The following is a 21,276-nucleotide window of genomic DNA, read 5'->3' as shown; positions in this document are numbered from 1 at the left end:
GTTTGAGGTTACCGAGACGTACATCGAGATCGGGTTACATGCTTATCTTGACATTATGCGAAGTCGCAGCTGTTCTAAGTACCTGGACGTAAGTCATCGTGATTGCAAACGTCAGAAAATTGCAGACAACAGCTTCATTTCACCTCGAATCGCTAGAATAGCAGACAATTTTCCACCTACCTTGGTAATGTCTTCCTCCTTTTTGACCAATTGACGTTTTAACATATCCCGTTCGTCCTTCAAACAGTCACTTTCTTCTCGTAATGTGTTCATTTTGCTCTTTAGAGCTGCCAAAATACCCCCCGAATTTTGCTGCATTTGGATTTGACTCATTTTGCCTGATGTCCAACTTCAACTTCTATGCTTCCGAATAGACAATCAACTCCTAGCCGGGCAGACCGAACCACCACTATGCCTATAACCCTGCACTACAAATGTAGTCCCTTCTGGTGAAGTGGTTCCGATCTGTTGGGTCAATATGTCGGTCTCGTATAACTGTGGATCGTATAGTCTTCCACTTGCTGAAACGTCCAAACTGAATGACTACGACAAATATTTCATCCAATTTCAATCGTGTCACAATCGCTCCGGAAAAGCGATATGGTCTGCGTTAGGTGTATTCTGTCACGTGACAGGGGACACCTGGCTGTTCCATTGAAATGTGTCACTCCCTCTACAAACTTTACTTCCATTTAAGGCAATAGCAAAGTTCATAATGGGAATCCCGCCCTACGACGAAGAGACGTGCGTGTAAATGTCACAGACAGTAGTGTCAGCAACACATCTTGGAATGAATGATAACTTGTTGGAAATTGCTGACATTTAATCGAGATATGGCGTGAATTTAGCGACCAATAATATACCTATAAATGTAAGTACTACAACCTTTATCCAATTGTCCATTCATAATAACACGTACTGAGCTGTTGTAATAACAATTCAATATCGGTTTGGAAAATAATGCATTCATGAAGTAGGAGGTCGAATTAATAACTTATCTTGCGATGATCATGTAGATGTTGCTATCTTTGGCCGTAGCGAGATTTCCAATAAAACCCAACAGAACATTCACGAGGAAAGGCGTTACCGAACTAAATGAGTATATAGGGCTATGTCTATGTCCATTGCAGTTTCAGCTTGTCGCATCACTTTCATAAAAATATATTGTTGCCAAATTAAATAAAGGAAGTGAAAGTCTTATCTACATTCTGAAGAGAGGATGTGTCAATGCATTCCGTAGCGAAGTATTACTTCAAAACAATGTAAAAATGTACTTTTATAGACTTTAATGGCCTAATGACTTGTATCCCGAGAGTGATGTAGCTTAGAGAAAGCTAGTAACAGACTCATAATTTGAGGACTGCTAGTTTTCAGTAGAGAAGCGTATAAGTACATGCAGGCCCCGTTGTTGAATTTGTAAACATCAAATACGGGCATGTGTTCGAGTTATCTCCCTTAATCAAAAACCCGACCTGCGATGTGCCTTCCCTTCAAAGGGAAATGACGACTTTTTAGGGCTGTGAATTTAAGTCGTTTTTAATAATTCACCCGGTGATGCGACAAGAACTAGCTCGTTACCAGCATTGAAGAGGTCATCCATAAATGTTTCTTGTAATTAAGAGGGAAATCGGATATAGAACAAACACGTTTTACGATTTTCAGCGGCATCTTCCCATAAGACAGACCTCCCAAAAGACAGACCGCTTAAAACAACACATTTTATGGTTGGTTGCATAAGCTGTACCCTTGCTAATAATAACATGTACGGTGTGTTAATACCATAACATTAGGTATTAACAATAGTTTTATCAATTCATGTAATGAATTATGATGTTTAAATGAAAACATATTGCATCAACATATATGTACATCAACATATATTTGCCAGATCACATTTACTTGTGAATATTATCAAAAACAACAATTTGTATACATGTACCTATCAAACATATTAGACCAAGCACCATCATATTTTAAATCACATGTTTGTCAGTGCACAGATATCACTTATTAGAAAGTCACTTGAACATCATAATTTTCTCCTTTCATCTTTATGAACATGATGTAACTGGCCTCGAACATGTAATTAAGCTTACTGAGGACCAGCTTGGTATCTTTATGAAATTGTTCATATTACTTTATGCTGACGATACTGTGATATTAGCTGAAACAAGTGATGGATTGCAAAAATCTTTGAATGTGTTTGACCTGTATTGTAAAGAATGGAAACATAGTGTGAATTTAGATGTCTGTGATGAACTTCACTGTTTATTATACTGTCCACCACTAAATGCTCTCAGAAATAAATTTCTTCCCCAATATTTCTGTAAACATCCTACTATTGAAAAAAAATTGTTTATCTAATGAAATGTGATTATTCACCACTTAACTCTAAAGTTGCCAAATTTATCAAAACTGGACATTGTTCAATGTTTTAATATGTATCAATATGCTGTATGTTATTGTGTCACTATAATGTGATTGTTTAGAATAAGATTTTGGTTCTATTCTGTTCAGTAAAAGGATCAGCTCCTTAATTAAATAAGGGTGGACAGCATGGCTCAGCTAATTAGTGTACTCATTGAGTCTGTCTTATGGGTGGTCTGTCTTTTGGGAAGACTTGTCTTTTTGGGAGCAATACAGTATTGGATATGATGCTTATTCTGAAACACCAACTCTTAGTTTACTTGGCGTACGTGTAACGATTGAGCGTGTAGGGCTGTCAACAAGGGGAACCGAGGTAGCCTGACGGCTAGAGCTCTGTCTCGCCACACGGGCACAAATATTCTTCCGTCACCTTCCATGATTTATGGTTAAGATATTATCGGAAAATATGTTTGCATTGAAACATTTCAAATCACAACAATACTTATTTCGTATAGTTTCGATGTTTACACGCATCACAACGTAAAGTTGAAGCTAAGATAAAAAAAGGTGGTACCAATAACTTTATATTTTCAGTGCAATCCTGAAGGAAGGCCAGTAACATGGTTTGTTGTGCGTGTTCTTCTCTACTAAACCCTCGTGAATAGTTGATACAACCATTATAGACATGTATTGGAAAGAATGATATCGTAGACAGTTGGGTCACTTTTTAAACTGAAACTGGTTTGACCACCTAACCCCAAGGTATGCAGTCAAATCGCCGCATGGGTGCTGCAATTGCTTTTACATCAAGTAATCCACCTCGCCTGTATCAAACCACTCATGTGATACGAATTATTTGACAATAACATGGGCACAGACGAAAAGCTATGTCACACGGACCCAGAACTATTATTGCACCAACTAGAAGTGTATCTAGCTATGGATTCTTACTATTCTACTAACTCATCTCAACTTTTCTAATCAATTAAGTAAAGTAATTTATGATGTATAGTTTCAAGTATGACAACGCTCAATTTAAGCATTTAGAACTTGCACAGGTGCCACCTGAAACTGCAAAACACAACCTCATATTTATACCAACGTGCACACTCAGTGCAAGATAATAATTTGCTGTTCAAAGAACACAGACTTCAGCGAGAAAGCAGAATCCGCGGGAAAATGAAATGGCGAGGAACAGGCTTAGAATATTGGCTCTGATGACTACACAGACAGTGATTGAATATCAGTTTCTGTTCATGTCAAGATATTTTAGTAAGTAAACTGTAATATAAAACGTTCTTATCAGACCCAGACAGAAATGTGTTGCTATAATGACGTTCCGAACCATCCATGCCAAACTAGAAGCATTATTCACAATTGAGCAGCAGTTGCAACCTGTTTTGGTATAGTGCAACAAGTTTATGACCAAAGGTTGCACCGAGTGCAAGTAGGCTTCATGTCCCCAAATCGAATGCTACAGTTTGTGTTTTGTTGTCACATATGATCACGTGAGCAAATGTGGTAAGCAAGTCAGTTTATACCTGTATCCTTAAAAACAAAGAAAACAAAACAACCCATCCCCCTTCCCCCAAAAAACAAAACAAACCCCCACCCCACCCCCCAAAAAAAACAAAACATTACTTAAGGTCATACTGAGTTATGAGGAATTTAGTCACGTTTTGATCACGTTTGTAATGTTTTTGTCACAAATCCAGATCTCAAATGTATATAGTTTCTTTTCTTGTCCGTTTAATTTAGAGTATATTATAACTTAAACTTAGTTCCTGCTTCTACTGTCTTTGATAAACCGAAGCTTAATTTCTGGTGAATTCAATATGCACATTAGCGTCTCTGTTCTAAATAAGATGCACAAAACAGATAATACTAGTATACGTAAACAATGGGGTGATACTACTATTCCTGCATATTGTCAAAAGAGTTGTAATTGTATGTTCTATCAAAAGTACCTCACAATGTAAAATATTTCAGGTAAAAAATTGTTTTTTCTAAAGAATAAAAGTGACATACCGGATTGCGGGCGCTCCCGTCGACACCCTCAAGATATACTAGTATGTCAGAAAGAATGCCAGTACATGAGTACACTCAAGCTTGTCACCCTCGATCGCACAAATAAATGACCTAAAAGAACCTACTGTACAGGTGCTGGCCACAAGATGAGTCAAGTAAGGAGGTGTGGAATATTTTTGCTCGCAAAGGTACAAGCTAACTAAAGCGTATAGTGACTACTGAGATAATATAGCTATTAAGAACCGCATATGTGTTTGCATTTTCATGTTCAATACCAACGAAAACACAAACTGGCAACTGTGGACAATGTTGCCAAAGCTGTTGAGGTGTCATTGATCTGTTGTCTTTAACTATTGTTCAAATAGGAACAGGGGACAAAAGATCCCTACACTTTCCTGAGACAAACCTCAAGCCTGATCAATATTCACCACGTAAATACGAGACACGAATAAAGTGGAATTCCCGACGACCAAAACAACTACTCTCTACAAGCAAACTGTAATGCTTATCACATATAACGATACGTTGAAAACAGTTTACCCTACTCTCATTTTGAAAGTTTGAAAGGTCAACGTAATAACTTCCGGTGCGGCCAAGGACTCGGCGACCGTTGTAATTGATAAATTCTCGACAGAGAGTTGTGAAAGTTTCAACTTACCTAAATAATGTGATTTGTTTACAAGGAAAATAAATACAATGATATAAACTCCTATAAGCATCTCATGGACTCGTGTTACGTGCACATAAATATCTGCAATGCCTACCCTTTTAAGGGATACTTGTATCACATTCTGCAATTCTGTTCCAATTATTGCAAACTTTATCATAGTGTTGGAATTGATCCCGAGTTGTGTGCATGGTATAAGTATTGCACCGTCCCTTCCCTGCCTGTTGGCTCTATGAAGCTTTCGACAGTCTTTATTGAAGTTGGCATAGTCCTCATCAGTGATCTCCACGTCTGAGAACAGAGCATCGTTACTATAAATAATCCTCTCATAGTCATCCACATAGGAGGCGGGCGCGTTCCCTCCCTCCGGCTCAGGTCGTCTGCTTGACGAACGTCCGGACTTCGATTTGGAACTTTTCTCACTTTTGTCCTTAGTTGATTTGTCTTTGTCTTTATCCTTCTTCTTTTTAACCTTCTTGCTAGACTTCTTCTTTTTTGGCTTAGCACCGTCTGTTGTCAGTGGAATATCTGTAGATCCTTGTGAGAGATCCTGTGTGGAAATCTGAGACTCCTGCGAGAGCTCCACACAGCCACTATACTCCGGTTCGACTGAGAGTAAACTTTCTCCCATACTGACTGAACTTTGTGCGGAGTTTTCTGAAGTTTCGAGACGTTCAACTGTCTCTTCATTTGGATCCTAAAGTCAGATGTAGACACGTGTTGAGTTTACATAAACAGTAGGAACAGGGCACAACTTGTATAAGTTCGTCTACAACACAAGAGATGGCAACCACACGCTAAAAATAGCTATTCCGTCCAGAGGGGTGAAGCGCGGCTGCCTGCACAGCCGCTATTTCCCACTTCAATCTTGCCGCTTGGGCTTTACAAACATTCCTCGCGTTGCATTCCATTTATGGCTTCATGACGTCACGGTCGGGAATGAATCACCAGGCCCGTATCATAACGAGCTGCTTCGAACGAGGGTGTATCCCCGAACTATTGATATCACTGTTTCAACGAGCAGGAGGCGTGGCCACGCTGACATTAATATTAATACACAGTCTTCTTTCAATGGCAGACCATCCCGTATGACCTTTCCTGCCGGCGGTAAATATTTGACAAGTTTCCCACAACGAAAACAAGAGATGTTGTTCCACGGTACACTACTAAACTGACTGACTTGATGAAAAAGACAGTAATAGCTCGAGTTAAACACCAGATTCACAACAGGGCCATACGTCGTGTGACCATCAGACGCCAACTGCAAACAGGTTCTCAACACCCTAACCTGGACACATGGTCATAGACACATCGCAAGGGACAAAGGTCACTGAGGCGAATTAACTGGCGATAAGCCTACCCAAATTAGGACTTAAGATTATCTTATTTCAATACAAGGTTAATGTGTGTAACCTGATACTGAGCGGACAATTAGTAAGCCATTCGCATTTCACGTAATGCATACACTGGCGATTATGTCAGACAGCGAACCAATTACACAAGAAAGACAGAAGCCAAGAAAGTAGCCATGTGTAGAAAACGTTATTAATCACAATGGTACAATGTTACGCACAACATTCCGATACACAACATATAGTCTATGGCCTTTACCAGATCTACGTTCAGTTACTATTCAGAGAGACAAGGGACCGCTTCTCAAGAGAACGCTATGAACAGGGCCAGAACATGAGCGTCAGGCCTTCATACAGGTGATTGTTTTGTATGGTTATCTTACTTGGTGTTTATTCCATTTACATACTTGTATGCTGTTAATTCAGTTTACGGTATAATCAAGTATCACTTATTAATATATATAGGGCAACCACTGATACGGTGTTAAAAGCGTGCAACTGCAGCAACTTTGCCTTTCTGTAGCAACGCGTGTCATTGATGTCGCCGTGCAAGGTCACGTGATGACCACCCGGACACCTACCTCTGTAACTCTCTTCTCGGAAGTTTCCAACTTGGTCATGGCTTCCTGCAGTTGCTCGTTTACATTGTCGAAGTCGTTTTCCAAGTTTGCGCATTTCTTTTGCAGGTTGTTCAGATCTTCTTCAATCTGCAAAGGTAAGTCATACGTGAGTATACTTCGTCCAGATGTGCTTTGTAACCTTGTATATGATTGAAGACCTTTAAGATCATAATCGTATTAGTTTTCATTATCACAGCACAATTCTGTATGACGATCATGAAACAGTGTAAAGATCATGAACTTTAAGTATGGATGAGAATATATTATATGTCGATGTAAACCTTAAAAAGACATGCTATCCTGTCAGTTCGTTACTTTCATATGTTCGTGATTGCTAAAATCCATGCAAAATTGATTTCGTATTTTTGTATTGCTCTTGATGAACAAACATTTACAAACATAACATACAGAAGCACCCTAAACTAGTATATACTTCTTTTGTAATTTGTCTAATTCGTGCTGTTTGAAGGGGTGAGGATTATTATGACATGAGCAACAGCCAAATAAAGCATTAGCCGACAACAGGATCAGTGCTGGTACAGCGAAAATAGCAAACAGACAAGGATGCCCGGGTGGTGGATCAGGTTTCAAGATGGCCGACTCTATGAAGCGGATGTCTTCAGGGAAAGAAAGTAAAAGTTTGAGATTATACAGTAAACTTTGGAAAAGGAAAGGTTGTGTGAATGAGGGTTTTCTGGCACTGTATTTCAGGGTAGGAAGAAACACACTTTAAAATTTTGGGCAACTCTCATATTGTTACTTGTTCGAACGTGCCGAATGTGCATATTTTTCGATGGCGAAAAATGTACATTGTACAGAAACTTTGAGAGAGCACGATTACACGAGACGGGTCCACCCCATGCCGTTGAGAATGTGACTGGTCAGTTCATGCCAGATAGGCGTCTTACCTTGGCCTTCTGCTCTTCGGTATCCCTTAGTTTCTGCTCGTTCTGTTCGGCCCTGTCAACAGCATTTTCCTTCTCCATCTTCATGGCCAACATCTTCTTCTTGATGGCATCCATGGCTGTAGTTTGTGTTGTGGAGCGCTAACAAATACAAAAGTATAAAAGAAAGGGAATTCCAAGCAGAAGGGAATGATCGCAACTGCAGACGAGAGTGCCTCACCAACTGAACTGAGAGCGTCTGTGCTTGGACTTAGACTCCGAAAGAGAGATCTCAGAACTGTAGCGAGGTTTCTGGCGAATGGTTTGACAGTGGGCCAAAACAGGAGGAATGCACAAGATAGCCTATCAGAGGCTGTAGGGGCAATTATAGTACAAGCAGGGCCCTCCTGGCGGCATCCACGGCGATAGGGTTACTGCCTTGTTTGGCAAGACCTCGAATGGTGGATGTGTAGGCGATTCCATATGGTATTGCAGGGGTGAGGGGCATTCCTGCAACTTAGCAACTTTCACCTAACTGGTACTGCTTACTCTGGAAACTTTACTGGCCAAATAATTCCTGATAAAAGACTGAGAAAAACCTGATTCTATATTCCTAACATTTTAGGGTTATTTTTAGGGTTATGTGTTCATACACTTTAATACAAAAACGTTTCATGGAACATCTGAGGCCGATATCCGCCATGTTTCGTAAACTGAAACCAGTAGGTAAGAGTATGCATGTGCGCTTAATCTCAACCAAAGGTGTTGTTGCCATGGTGACTGAAGTATGGCGCTGACATAGAAGGGTCGGTGTTATCTGCCGACATGACGCTTCAGTGTGACTGTATGGTTCTGCATGTGACGGCAGGGAGACACTGACACCACCATCACTTCCGCCATGCTGCCGGGGAAGCAGCTGTGTTAGGAGGTGGGGAAGGTGAAACATGATACCTGTCACCTACACTGTATACGGGATACTGCGTTACTGACATCACCTGGATTTGGTACCTTGCTGTTTGCCTTGCACCTGCATAAGCTGTCTTTGTGTCGGTGTGTTTGTTATCGTGGTTTACACATGCTCAACGAGTTATCTAACGATTTACACTTACCAGAAGCTGACGTAACGTGGTGTGAAAATGTCTTTTGTGCGAAGTGTGTATATACCCTGTCTGATTTATGGAGTATGACTATCCTCGGCAACAGAATATGGAAAATGCCACAGCGAAATAACAAGTTTACAGAGAACTGAAACGTGAACAGATCAAAATAAATTCTTCAGGAAGTGGAATTTTCTGTGTGACTGGATGAGACTGGCCCGGCTCCGGGTCTTAATCTGTCAGATATAACGGATAAACTCTGACATCTCACAAACAACCATGTCCTCAGAACTGGTATATTGAGACACATCACAATTCAGCATGTCATCAGAACTGGTATATTGAGACACATCACAATCCAGCATGTCATCAGAACTGGTATATTGAGACACATCACAATCCAGCATGTCATCAGAACTGGTATATTGAGACACATCACAATCCAGCATGTCATCAGAACTGGTATATTGAGACACATCACAATTCAGCATGTCATTAGAACTGGTATATTGAGACACATCACAATCCAGCATGTCATCAGAACTGGTATATTGAGACACATCACAATTCAGCATGTCATCAGAATTGGTATATTAATACACATCACAATTCAGCATGTCATTAGAACTGGTATACTGAGACACCTCACAATTCAGCATGTCATCAGAACTGGAATATTGAGACACATCACAATCCAGAATGTCATCAGAACTGGTATATTGAGACACATCACAATTCAGCATGTCATTAGAACTGGTATATTGAGACACCTCACAATCCAGAATGTCATCAGAACTGGTATATTGAGACACATTACAATCCAGCATGTCATCAGAACTGGTATATTGAGACACATCACAATTCAGCATGTCATCAGAATTGGTATATTAATACACATCACAATTCAGCATGTCATTAGAACTGGTATACTGAGACACCTCACAATTCAGCATGTCATCAGAACTGGAATATTGAGACACATCACAATCCAGAATGTCATCAGAACTGGTATATTGAGACACATCACAATTCAGCATGTCATTAGAACGGGTATACTGAGACACCTCACAATCCAGAATGTCATCAGAACTGGTATATTGAGACACATCACAATCCAGAATGTCATCAGAACTGGTATATTGAGACACATCACAATTCAGCATGTCATTAGAACTGGTATACTGAGACACATCACAATTCAGCATGTCATCAGAACTGGTATATTAGTACACATCACAATTCAGCATGTCATTAGAACTGGTATACTGAGACACCTCACAATTCAGCATGTCATCAGAACTGGAATATTGAGACACATCACAATCCAGAATGTCATCAGAACGGGTATATTGAGACACATCACAATTCAGCATGTCATTAGAACTGGAATGTTGAGACACCTTCACAATCCAGCATGTCATCAGAACTCCAGGGACCCGTTTCACAAAGCGATCGTAGCGCTATAAAGGTGATCATAACTCCCATACTTTAACATAGACTTACGACAGTCGTACCGCTACGATCGCTTTGTGAAACGGGGCCCAAGTAGTAAAGTTGGCTTGTGCGTAACACTGAATACCGGTATTGTTGTCTCAAGAATACAACTGAATGACAGTCAGCCACAGGCTACATATATATCTCGTAAAGCTGGCATAAGAAAGATACAGTTATATATTGGAAAAATACTGTACATCGGTATACTTGACCTGTCAATAACACTGTACATCGGTATACTTGACCTGTCAATAACACTGAATACTAGTCAACCACCGTCTGCATGCATCATACATGTAGTGTTGTCTTGAGAAAAGCACTGAATACCAGTAAGCAACCGTTTACAAACAACGTAGTATAGCTGTCTTAGGAACAACACCAAATAACAGCGACTTCCATATAATAAACGGGAATCTTCACAGTTGTGATATGCATAAACAAGATCTTCACAGAGCGAAGATATATATAGTGAAGTAGATTCATATCTCCAGATATCAGTCTCAGACATGATAGTCACAAGGACCCGAGGTATAGCTGACTGGTGATCTGCACTTAATATTGGTCTCAGACATCCATGATATCCAGGAGGTATAGCTGACTGGTGATCTACACTTAATATTGGTCTCAGACATCGATGATATCCAGGAGGTATAGCTGACTGGTGATCTACACTTAATATTGGTCTCAGACATCGATAATACGCAGGAGGTATAGCTGTCTAATGATCTACACTTAATATTTGTCTCAGACATCTGTGATATCCAGGAGGAATAGCTGTCTAATGATTTACACTTAATATTTGTCTCGCGCATCGTTGATATCCGGGAGGTACATCTGACTGGTGATCTACACTAAATATTGGTCTCAGACATCCATAATATCCAGGAGGTATAGCTGTCTAATGATCTACACTTAATATTGGTCTCAGACATCGATGATATCCGGGAGGTATAGCTGTCTACTGATCTACACTTAATATTTGTCTCAGACATCGATGATATCCAGGAGGTATAGCTGTTTAATGATCTACACTTAATATTGGTCTCAGACATCGATGATATCCGAGAAGTATAGCTGTCTAATGATCTACACTTAATATTGGTCTCAGACATCGATGATATCCAGGAGGTATAGCTGTCTAATGATCTACACTTAATATTGGTCTCAGACATCCATGATATCCGGGAGGTACAGCTGTCTAATGATCTACACTTAATATTTGTCTAAGACATCGATAATATCCGGGAGGTATAGCTGTCTAATGATCTACACTTAATATTTGTCTCAGACATCGATGATATCCAGGACGTAAATCTGACTGGTGATATACACTTGATATCAGTCTCAGACATAATGACTAACTACCTATAGTACATAATGAACTTATGTCTCAGACATAATGACTAACTACCTATAGTACATAATGAACTTTGCACTGCTATATATATCATTGAAACGGCATGAACTATATACATTTTCTCAAACTCCATCTTTGTAACTTCCTATTAATAATGACATTTCGTGTTCAGCCTAAACAACCCCCCAAAAAACAAAACAACCAACAAACAAACAAACAAATACTCGAGACATTCAATGTGAAAAATGATATGAACAGAAGAAGACCTTAATGTGAAAGCAGGTGCAACTTCTACACCCGTCTTTTGATAGGTCACGCCGAGAACCCGGGTTCCATTCCTAACATGGGTACAATGTGTGGAGCCCATTTTTGATGGTTTCAGGATGAATATTGCTATAAATAGCTTAAAACCATACTCTTTCACTGACGCACTCATTCGCACTCGTGTTTTCTAGGTTATAGAGGTGGGTGGCAGGGTAAGTTCAGTCACACGAGGGTTGTGCCACCGACATACCCTCACAGATCGGGGTTATCGTGCTCATATATAGTCGGAACTTAGTGTGTAACTCTCATTCGCCCAGTCCTTCAGTCACACGAGGGTTGTGCCACCGACATACCCTCACAGATCGGGGTTATCGTGCTCATATATAGTCGGAACTTAGTGTGTAACTCCCATTCGCCCAGTCCTTCAGTCACACGAGGGTTGTGCCACCGACATACCCTCACAGATCGGGGTTATCGTGCTCATATATAGTCGGAACTTAGTGTGTAACTCCCATTCGCCCAGTCCTTCAGTCACACGAGGGTTGTGCCACCGACATACCCTCACAGATCGGGGTTATCGTGCTCATATATAGTCGGAACTTAGTGTGTAACTCCCATTCGCCCAGTCCTTCAGTCACACGAGGGTTAGTGTGCCACCGACATACCCTCACAGATCGGGGTTATCGTGCTCATATATAGTCGGAACTTAGTGTGTAACTCCCATTCGCCCAGTCCTTCAGTCACACGAGGGTTGTGCCACCGACATACCCTCACAGATCGGGGTTATCGTGCTCATATATAGTCGGAACTTAGTGTGTAACTTCCCATTCGCCCAGTCCTTCAGTCACACTGCGACGAGGACGCCTTGTAATATGCCCTGAATACAACATCCACGTATATTTAGTGGATCATACGGATAAACAAAAGAAATATGGCCATGACTATAATAATGTCATACCAGATTCCGACATTGCAATCATACATCGATGATATCCCTGTGGTAAATCTAACTTGTGATCGAACTAGTGATCTAAACACTTGTCGACAGTGCCGTACCACTATATGCCGAAGACGTGTTTGATGTGTCAGAGTTAAAATAGTAATTGGACATCTTCACGTACTTTGGACATAATGCGTATAAGTTTGTTAATTTCCCCCTTTTGTAGTATAAATCAGAATTGTATATTTTTGTTGTGTTGTGTGGTATAAGTTACAAGGTGCTTGAGAGCGGGAATATTTTCCTCACCGGGATCTCAAAGCATCTACAAACATCTTTCATCGGGTAAAGAGGATGTGCTGGAACCTGCTATTGTGTACAGTGGGCAACAGTTATAGTTACTTATTTAACTGTGCTTCATATAAAGTGGTCACAATGTATAATGTTACTGAATATAACAACTTAGTATTGGGCCATTTGTCCAGATCAGTGTCTTTATCATAACAAATTCGCATAATTACACGTCTTAATTCGGCTGTAACACCGCCCCTCTTTGAGGACGTCCTCAAGACGGTCAATGTCGTCATTTCTGTCGACATGATCGAACATAGAGGAGGAGATGTTATTCCAAATGTCACCAGATATTGGTTAGCATTACAGGCTGGCTTTGGTCCTATTCCCAAGCATGTTTTATAGTGGAGACGTCTGGGCAAACAGCCTGCCAGTGCAGTTCAGCAATGTAATGCTGTCTCAAAAAGCCTGTTACAAAACATGTGGGCGGGCATTGTCCTGCTGCGACGTTACGACTCGGCATTCGGGGGGAAAGATCCATGCTGCGTGTGGTGTTGGTGTTGGGATGTCGTAGTGAGCGGGCAGTGTCGGTGGTGTTGGTGTTAGGATGTCGTAGTGAGGGGCAGGGTCGGGTGGTTATGATGTTATACACAGCTGGGGTGTTGTAGTGAGGGGGCAGTGTGCTTGGTCATCTACAGGTTGCTGCCTCACAAGGACCCGACTGTTCCACCCTACAGGTTGCTGCCTCACAAGGACCTGACTGTTCCACCCTACAGGTTGCAGCCCCCACAGGTACCTGACTGTTCCACCCTACAGGTTGCTGCCTCACAAGGACCTGACTGTTCCACTCTACAGGTTGCGGCCCCACAGGTACCTGACTGTTCCACCCTACAGGTTGCTGCCTCACAAGGACCCGACTGTTCCACCCTACAGGTTGCTGCCTCACAAGGACCTGACTGTTCCACCCTACAGGTTGCGGCCCCACAGGTACCTGACTGTTCCACCCTACAGGTTGCTGCCTCACAAGGACCCGACTGTTCCACCCTACAGGTTGCGGCCCCACAGGTACCTGACTGTTCCACCCTACAGGTTGCTGCCTCACAAGGACCCTACTGTTCCACCCTACAGGTTGCGGCCCCACAGGTACCTGACTGTTCCACCCTACAGGTTGCTGCCCCACAGTTACCTGACTGTTCCACCCTACAGGTTGCTGCCTCACAAGGACCTGACTGTTCCACCCTACAGGTTGCTGCCTCACAATGACCTGACTGTTCCACCCTACAGGTTGCTGCCTCACAAGGACCTGACTGTTCCACCCTACAGGTTGCTGCCTCACAGTTACCTGACTGTTCCACCCTACAGGTTGCTGCCTCACAAGGACCCTGACTGTTCCACCCTACAGGTTGCTGCCTTACAGGTACCTGACTGTTCCACCCTACAGGTTGCTGCCTCACAAGGACCGACTGTTCCACCCTACAGGTTGCTGCCTCACAAGGACCCGACTGTTCCACTGCCTACAGGTTGCTGCCCCACAGGCTGCCTCACAAGGACTGTTCCACCCTACAGGTTGCTGCCCCACAGGTACCTGACTGTTCCACCCTACAGGTTGCTGCCCCACAGGTACCTGACTGTTCCACCCTACAGGTTGCTGCCTCACAAGGACCCGACTGTTCCACCCTACAGGTTGCTGCCCCACAGGTACCCGACTGTTCCACCCTACAGGTTGCGGCCCCACAGGTACATGATTGTTCCACCCTACAGGTTGCTGCCTCACAAGGACCCGACTGTTCCACCCTACAGGTTGCGGCCCCACAGGTACCTGACTGTTCCACCTACAGCTTGCTGACTCACAAGATACCCGACTGTTCCACCCTACAGGTTGCTGCCTCACAAGGACCCGACTGTTCCACCCTACAGCTTGCGGACTCACAAGATACCTGACTGTTCCACCCTACAGGTTGCTGTCCCACAGTTACCTGACTGTTCCACCCTACAGGTTGCTGTCCCACAGTTACCTGACTGTTCCACCCTACAGGCTACCTTACAGTTACCTGACTGTTCCACACTACAGGCTACCTTACAGTTACCTGACTGTTCCACACTACAGGCTACCTTTACAGTACCTGAGTTCCACTACAGGCTACCTTCTGTCCCACAGTTACCTGACTGTTCCACACTACAGGCTACCTTACAGTTACCTGACTGTTCCACACTACAGGCTACCTTACAGTTACCTGACTGTTCCACACTACAGGCTACCTTACAGTTACCTGGCTGTTCCACCCTACAGGCTACCTCACAGTTACCTGACTGTTCCACACTACAGGCTGCCTTACAGTTACCTGACTGTTCCACCCTACAGGCTGCCTCACAGTTACCTGACAGGCAGTCTGCCTCACAGTTACCTGTTCTGACTGTTCCACACTACAGGCTGCCTCACAGTTACCTGACTGTTCCACCCTACAGGCTGCCTTACAGTTACCTGATTGTTCCACCCTACAGGCTGCCTCACAGTTACCTGACTGTTCCACCCTACAGGTCTGCCTCACAGTTACCTGATTGTTCCACCCTACAGTCTGCCTCACAGTTACCTGATTGTTCCACCCTACAGGTCGGCCTCACAGTTACCTGACTGTTCCACCCTACAGTCTGCCTCACAGTTACATGATTGTTCCACCCTACAGTCTGCCTCACAGTGTTCTGACTGTTCCACCCTACAGGCTGACTCACAGTTACATGATTGTTCCACCCTACAGGCTGCCTTACAGTTACCTGACTGTTCCACACTACAGGCTACCTACTAGTTACCTGATTGTTCCACCCTACAGGCTCCTCACACTTACCTAACCGTTCCACACTACAGTCTGCCTCACAGTTACCTGATTGTTCCACCCTACCATTCCATTCCTTCAGATTCCTTCCACGCCCCCTCCTGAGCCATTCATTCCACCATTCCATTGTCCACTGGGTGCACTTCCAGTTGTTCATTCCACTGGGTCCTCCCTGGGTCCCATTCCACCATTCCATTCCATTTCTTCAAATGATTCAAGGATTCTATTCATTCATTCCATCCTGGGGTCGGCCTGTTCCATTTCCTGGGTTGGCCATTCAGTGGGTTCCTGGGCCATTGGGTTCCACCTTCCTGTTCTGTTTCCACTGTTCTTGTCCATTCCTGGGATGTTGGGGTCCTGGGCTGCCACTGATTCCACTGGCCTGTTTCCACTGGGCTGCCTCCACAGTTCTGTTGTTCCACTGCTGGGTTGCCTCCTGGGTGTGTTCCACTGGGATCTGCCTGGGACCCTGGGTTTCCACCTGGGCCTGGATTGATGTTCCACCCCTGGGGTCTGTTCCACGGGATTCCATGGGGTTTCCACTGGATTCCTGGTCATTCCTGTTGTCCCGTTCCCTGGGCTGATGGTGGCTGTTCCTGGGGTCCTGTTCCGTTCCTGGGTTGGCCTGGTTCCACTGGGGACCCAGTTCCACTTCCACTGGGCTGCCTCCTGATTCTTGGCCGTTCCACCTGGGCTGATTGGGGTTATTCCACTGGGCCTGGGGTCCGGTGTTCCTGGGTTGGCTGGGTCCTTTCCTGGGGCTACAGTTGTTCGTTTCCTGGGCTCCACCTGGGATTCCGATTCCACCCTGGGCTGCCTCCATGTTCGGTCCTGTTCCACAGGTTGCTGGGTTGACTGTTCCACCACAGGGCTGCCTCCATGGTTGGTTCCGTTCCTGGGCTGCCTGATTCGTTCCACCCTGGGTTCCACTGGTTGGCTGTTCCCTGGGCCTCCTGGGTTGTTCTGGGCTGTCCTTGGGTCTCGTTCCGTTCCACTGGGCTGCGGCTGGGTCCGTTGTTCCACCTGTTCCACCTGGTTCGGCCTGGTTACCTGTTCGTTCCACTGGGTCTTCCTGGCTGTTCCACCTGGGTTGCGGTTATTCGTTTTCCACCCTGGGCTTCCGGTGTCCTGGGGACTGTTCCATGGGTCCTGGGCTGTTCCATTCCTGTGCGTTGCCTGGGTTATCTGGGTTGCCTGGGCTGTTCCACTGGGTTCTTCCACCCTATTCTGCCTCCACGGTTGTCCGTTCCACCTGGGTTGCGGCCTGGTTACGGCTGTTTCCACCCTGGGTTCTGCCTGGGTTCCATTCCTGGGCCTGCTGGTGTTCGGCTGTTCCACCTGGGTTCCGGTTTCACCGCTTCGTGGGTTCTTCCGCTGGGTTGGTCCTGGTCCGGCGTTCCACGGTGGGTTGTTTCCTGGATTTTGGTGTTTCCACCCTACCGGGCTCCACCTGTTCCACTGGCCGGACTGCCTCCGGTTACCTGGTTGTTCCACCTGGTCCGCGGTTATTTCCTGGGCTCCGGTTCCGGTCCTGGCTGGCGTTCCGACCCTTCCACCTGGGTTGCCTCCGTCCGGTCTGGCTGTTCCACTGCTGGGGTTCCTTCCGTTGCCTGACTGTTCCATGGTTTCCGGATTATTTCGTTTGCTCCTGGGTTACGTTCCATTCCATTCCATTTCGGTTGGTCCATTCCACCGTTCCTGGTGGGGTCCGGTCGTTATTCCACCAGTTCGGCTGGGGTCCACCCTGGGTCGGTTGACTGTTTGATTTCCGGCGTTCCGGCGTTCCGGTTTCCGGTTATTCCTCGTTCTGTTTCCACCCGGTCGTTCCTGGTTCAGTTCCGGTTGTTCACCGGTTCGGGTTTCGTTCCACCCTGGGTTGTTTCCTGGTTGTTTGTTCGGCTGTTTGTTCCTGGGGCTATTCGTTCCACAGTCTGGGTTCCATTCCTGGGATCCTTCCATTCCATTCCATTGGGTCCATTCCACCGTGATTCGTATTTTATTCCATGTTCCCATTCCTCCACCCTTCCATTCCATTCCTATTTCCACCATTCCATTTCATTTCCAATTTATTCCCCCGATTCCTTCCATTCCGATCCGGTTCATTCCACAGATTCTTTCCACAGTTTCCATTCCATTCCACCATTCGTTCCACATTCCATTCCATTCCACAGGGTCCACCCCATGGCTTCCTCCTGGGCTGGTTGTTTCCACCCCTACATTCTGTTTCCACTGGTCCTGCCTTCCACTGGTCTTCCTGATTTCGTTCCATTTCCACGTTATTCATTCCACCTGGTTGCGGCCCGTTCCACCCGGTCCTGGCTATTTTTTGCTCCTTCCATGTTCACCACTGGGTTGTTCCTGTCCTGGGATGGCTGGTGGCCGTTATTCCCTGGGTCCTCCTGGTGCATTCTTCCACTGGGTTGGTCCGGTTCTTCCTGGCTGTTCGTCCGGGTTGCGGCCTGGGTTGCCTTTCCACTGGGTTGATTCTGTCTTCCTGGGGTTGACTGTTCCACCCTGGGTCTGGTGTTCCGGGTTGCGTCCACAGTTGCCTGGTTCCCGGTCCTGGGGTTCTTCGGGCTGGGTTGCTGGGTTGTTTCCATTTTGGGTTCGTTGTTCCCGGCTTTCGTTCCTGGGTTCATTCCGCCTCGTTTTCCGATCCACCGGTCTTCTTTCGGTTCCTTCCTGTCCCCGTTCTTCCGTTTGGTTCCACGGTCCTTCGTTGTTCCTTCCTTCCATTCCATTCCACTGGGCCTGAGTTCCTGGGTTCCATTCCACTGGGCATTCCACAGTTCCATTCCACTATTCTTTCCATTCCACTACCTGGATTCCTATTCCATTCCACCATTCCACATTTCCCTGTAAATTCTGTTCCACTAGGCTACCCTCATGTTGTTTCATTTCCATTTCTGTTCTATTTCCACTGCCTGACATTTCCACTAAGTTATTCCATTCCACCTCCTGATTCCATTCCACTGGGCTGATTCCACAGATTCCATTCCATTCCACTGGGATTTCCATTCCATGTTCCAGGGCTTCCATTCCATTCTTTCATTTCTGGCTGATTCCATGTTCCACTGGGTTGCCTCCATTCCACTTCCTTCCACCTCCCAGATTCCGGCTTTCCACTGGGGCTACCTTCCACGGCCTGATTTCCACTACATCTGCCTTCTCAGTTGTTCCATTCCAGATTTTCTTCCTGTTCCACCTCTGGTTTCGTTCCACTGTTCCTCCGGCTTTACAGTTGGATTGGCTCGTTCCACACCTGGTCTGCCTCTGGAGTTACCTGGGCTGTTCCACCTCCTGGTTCAGTTATTTCATTCCACTGGGCCACCTCCGGACGTTGCTGTTGTTCCACCCTGGGTTCCTTCTTCGTTCCACCCTGGGCTTCCGTTGCCTGGGTTGGTTTCCTGTTCCACTGGGCTGTCCATTCCTATTCCATTTCATTTCCTGGGGCTGTTCCACACGGGATTGTGCTTCCTGTTCCTGGGGCTGCCTCCGTTTTGTTCCACGGCTGCTTCCACAATTCCTGGGGTGTTCCACTGGGCTGCCTCCATGGCTGTTCCACCCTGCCTGGGCTCGTCCTGGGCTGTTCCACGGTCCTTCCGGTCCTGGCTGTTCCACTGGCAGCTCCACAGTTCAGTTGTTCCACCTGGGCTGCCTTCCTGGCGTTGCCTCACCTGGGCTGACTCCACCCGGTTACCTGGGTTCCGGTTCCACCTGGGTCTGCCGCCTATTTGTTTCCACTGGGCTGCCGTTCCTCGGGCTGTTCCTGGGTTCCGTTCGGCTGCCTCTGGTTGGATTCGTTCCACCCGGTCGTTCCATGTTCCACTGGGTTGTCGTTCCTGGGCTGTTGCCTGTTCGTTCATACCGGGCTGACTGATTCCTTCCGTTCTGGCCACCCTGGGTTCCACGTGTTTCCTGGCTGTTTCCACCTGCGGCCTGGTTGTTCCACCCTGGGTTGCGGCCACTGGTTGTTCCCTGGGTCCTGGGATTCCTGGGTTGTTCCTTTCGGCACCGGGTTGTGTTCCTGGGTTGCGGACTGGGTATGTCCTGGGTTCGGCGTTTCGGTCTGGACTGTTCCACGGTTATGCGGCTGAGTTGTTTGTCCCTTCCACTGGTTGCTGGGATCGTTTCCTGTGCCGTTCCCACCTGGGGTTCGTTGTTCCTGGCGTCTGGCCGTTCGGTTCCACTGGGGTTACGGCGTTCCACCCTGGGCTACGCGGGTTGCTGTTCCTGGGTTACCTGGATGTTTCCACCGGTTACAGGTTATTCCACCCTGGGCTGCCTCCACCGTTCTCCAGGTTTCCACCTACTGTTCCCCTCGATCATTTCCGGCTCGTTCCTTATTCCGGGCTACCACAGTTCGGTTCCATTCTATTTCCACGGGTTACGTTCTGGGTCCGTTCCACTGGGTTCACTGATTCTGTTCCACGGGTTCGTTGCCCTACGTTGCCCCAGGTTGCTGTTTCCACCACAGGTTATTGGGTCACCGGTTCTTCGTTCCCTGGTTATTCCACCTAAAGTTCCACGTTCCTGGGTTATTTCGTTCCACTGTTCCACCGGGTTCTGGCTGTATTCTGTTCTTCCGGGTTCACCCGGGTCGGTCCTTCCACCGGGCTGGGTCCGTTCGTTTCCACTGGTTGCTGTTCCACCGGTTATTTGTTCCGGGTTATTCCCACAGTTCCTGGGCTGTTCCACGGGGTTATGGTCCTTCATTCCACCATTTCCTTCCGCTGACTTCCATTCCACTTCACCCTGATTCTTCCATTCCACCATTTCCAATTCCTTCATTCCACAATTCCATTCCATGGGCTTCCACCACCGGGTTGCTACCCGGGGCTTCACCTGGGATTTGTGATTCCATTCCACCACAGGCTTTCACCTGGGCTGATTCCTTCATTCCTGATTCCTGATTCCATTCCAGCCGGTCTTGTTCCACTACAGGTTGCGGCCCTGGGTGCATTCCACCTGGGTTCTTCCCGGTTCCCTGGGTTCGTCCATGTTCTTTGTTCCATTTTTCCGTTGACTGTTCCACCCTGGGTTGCGGCTGGGGTTGACTGTTCCATGGGTTACTGGGTCGGCTGTTC

The 21,276-nt window shown here is 45.7% G+C and overlaps 2 protein-coding genes across 25 annotated transcripts in view; both read right to left on the bottom strand.

Moving 5' to 3' along the window:
- The window catches only part of LOC124291266 (tropomyosin), a 32,270-nt gene extending 24,020 nt beyond the window's left edge, over positions 1 to 8,250 (bottom strand). For 2 of the 24 annotated variants that reach the window (XM_046728211.1, XM_046728218.1), the window contains exon 1: positions 5,160 to 5,854. In XM_046728211.1, the coding sequence (XP_046584167.1) occupies positions 5,160 to 5,693 (534 nt within the window). In that variant the 5' untranslated portion in view covers positions 5,694 to 5,854. Of the gene's footprint in view, positions 1 to 180; positions 636 to 5,159; positions 5,875 to 6,995; positions 7,122 to 7,942 lie in introns of those variants that run through there. The other 22 variants (XM_046728231.1, XM_046728229.1, XM_046728230.1 and 19 more) reach the window with 22 other exon arrangements.
- Positions 8,251 to 16,420: 8,170 nt separating this feature from the next.
- LOC124291258 (proline-rich protein 2-like) lies at positions 16,421 to 17,812 on the bottom strand. Its single transcript, XM_046728198.1, has one exon. The coding sequence runs from the start codon at positions 17,810 to 17,812 to the stop codon at positions 16,421 to 16,423; it is 1,392 nt and encodes a 463-aa protein (XP_046584154.1).
- Positions 17,813 to 21,276: the final 3,464 nt, after the last annotated feature.

The sequence above is a fragment of the Haliotis rubra genome, unplaced genomic scaffold (assembly GCF_003918875.1).
Source record: "Haliotis rubra isolate DU_JTF1 unplaced genomic scaffold, ASM391887v1 Scf489, whole genome shotgun sequence".
NCBI lineage: Eukaryota > Metazoa > Mollusca > Gastropoda > Lepetellida > Haliotidae > Haliotis > Haliotis rubra.
Note: the sequence above shows the minus strand (reverse complement) of the source record. Positions and strands in the feature narration are given on the sequence as shown.

Bases quoted from the DNA above. Each gene is read 5' to 3' on its own strand.
- LOC124291258 (XM_046728198.1), bottom strand. From the start codon at position 17,812: ATGGAACAGTCAGGCAACGGAAGGAACCCCAGCAGTGGAACAGCCAGA.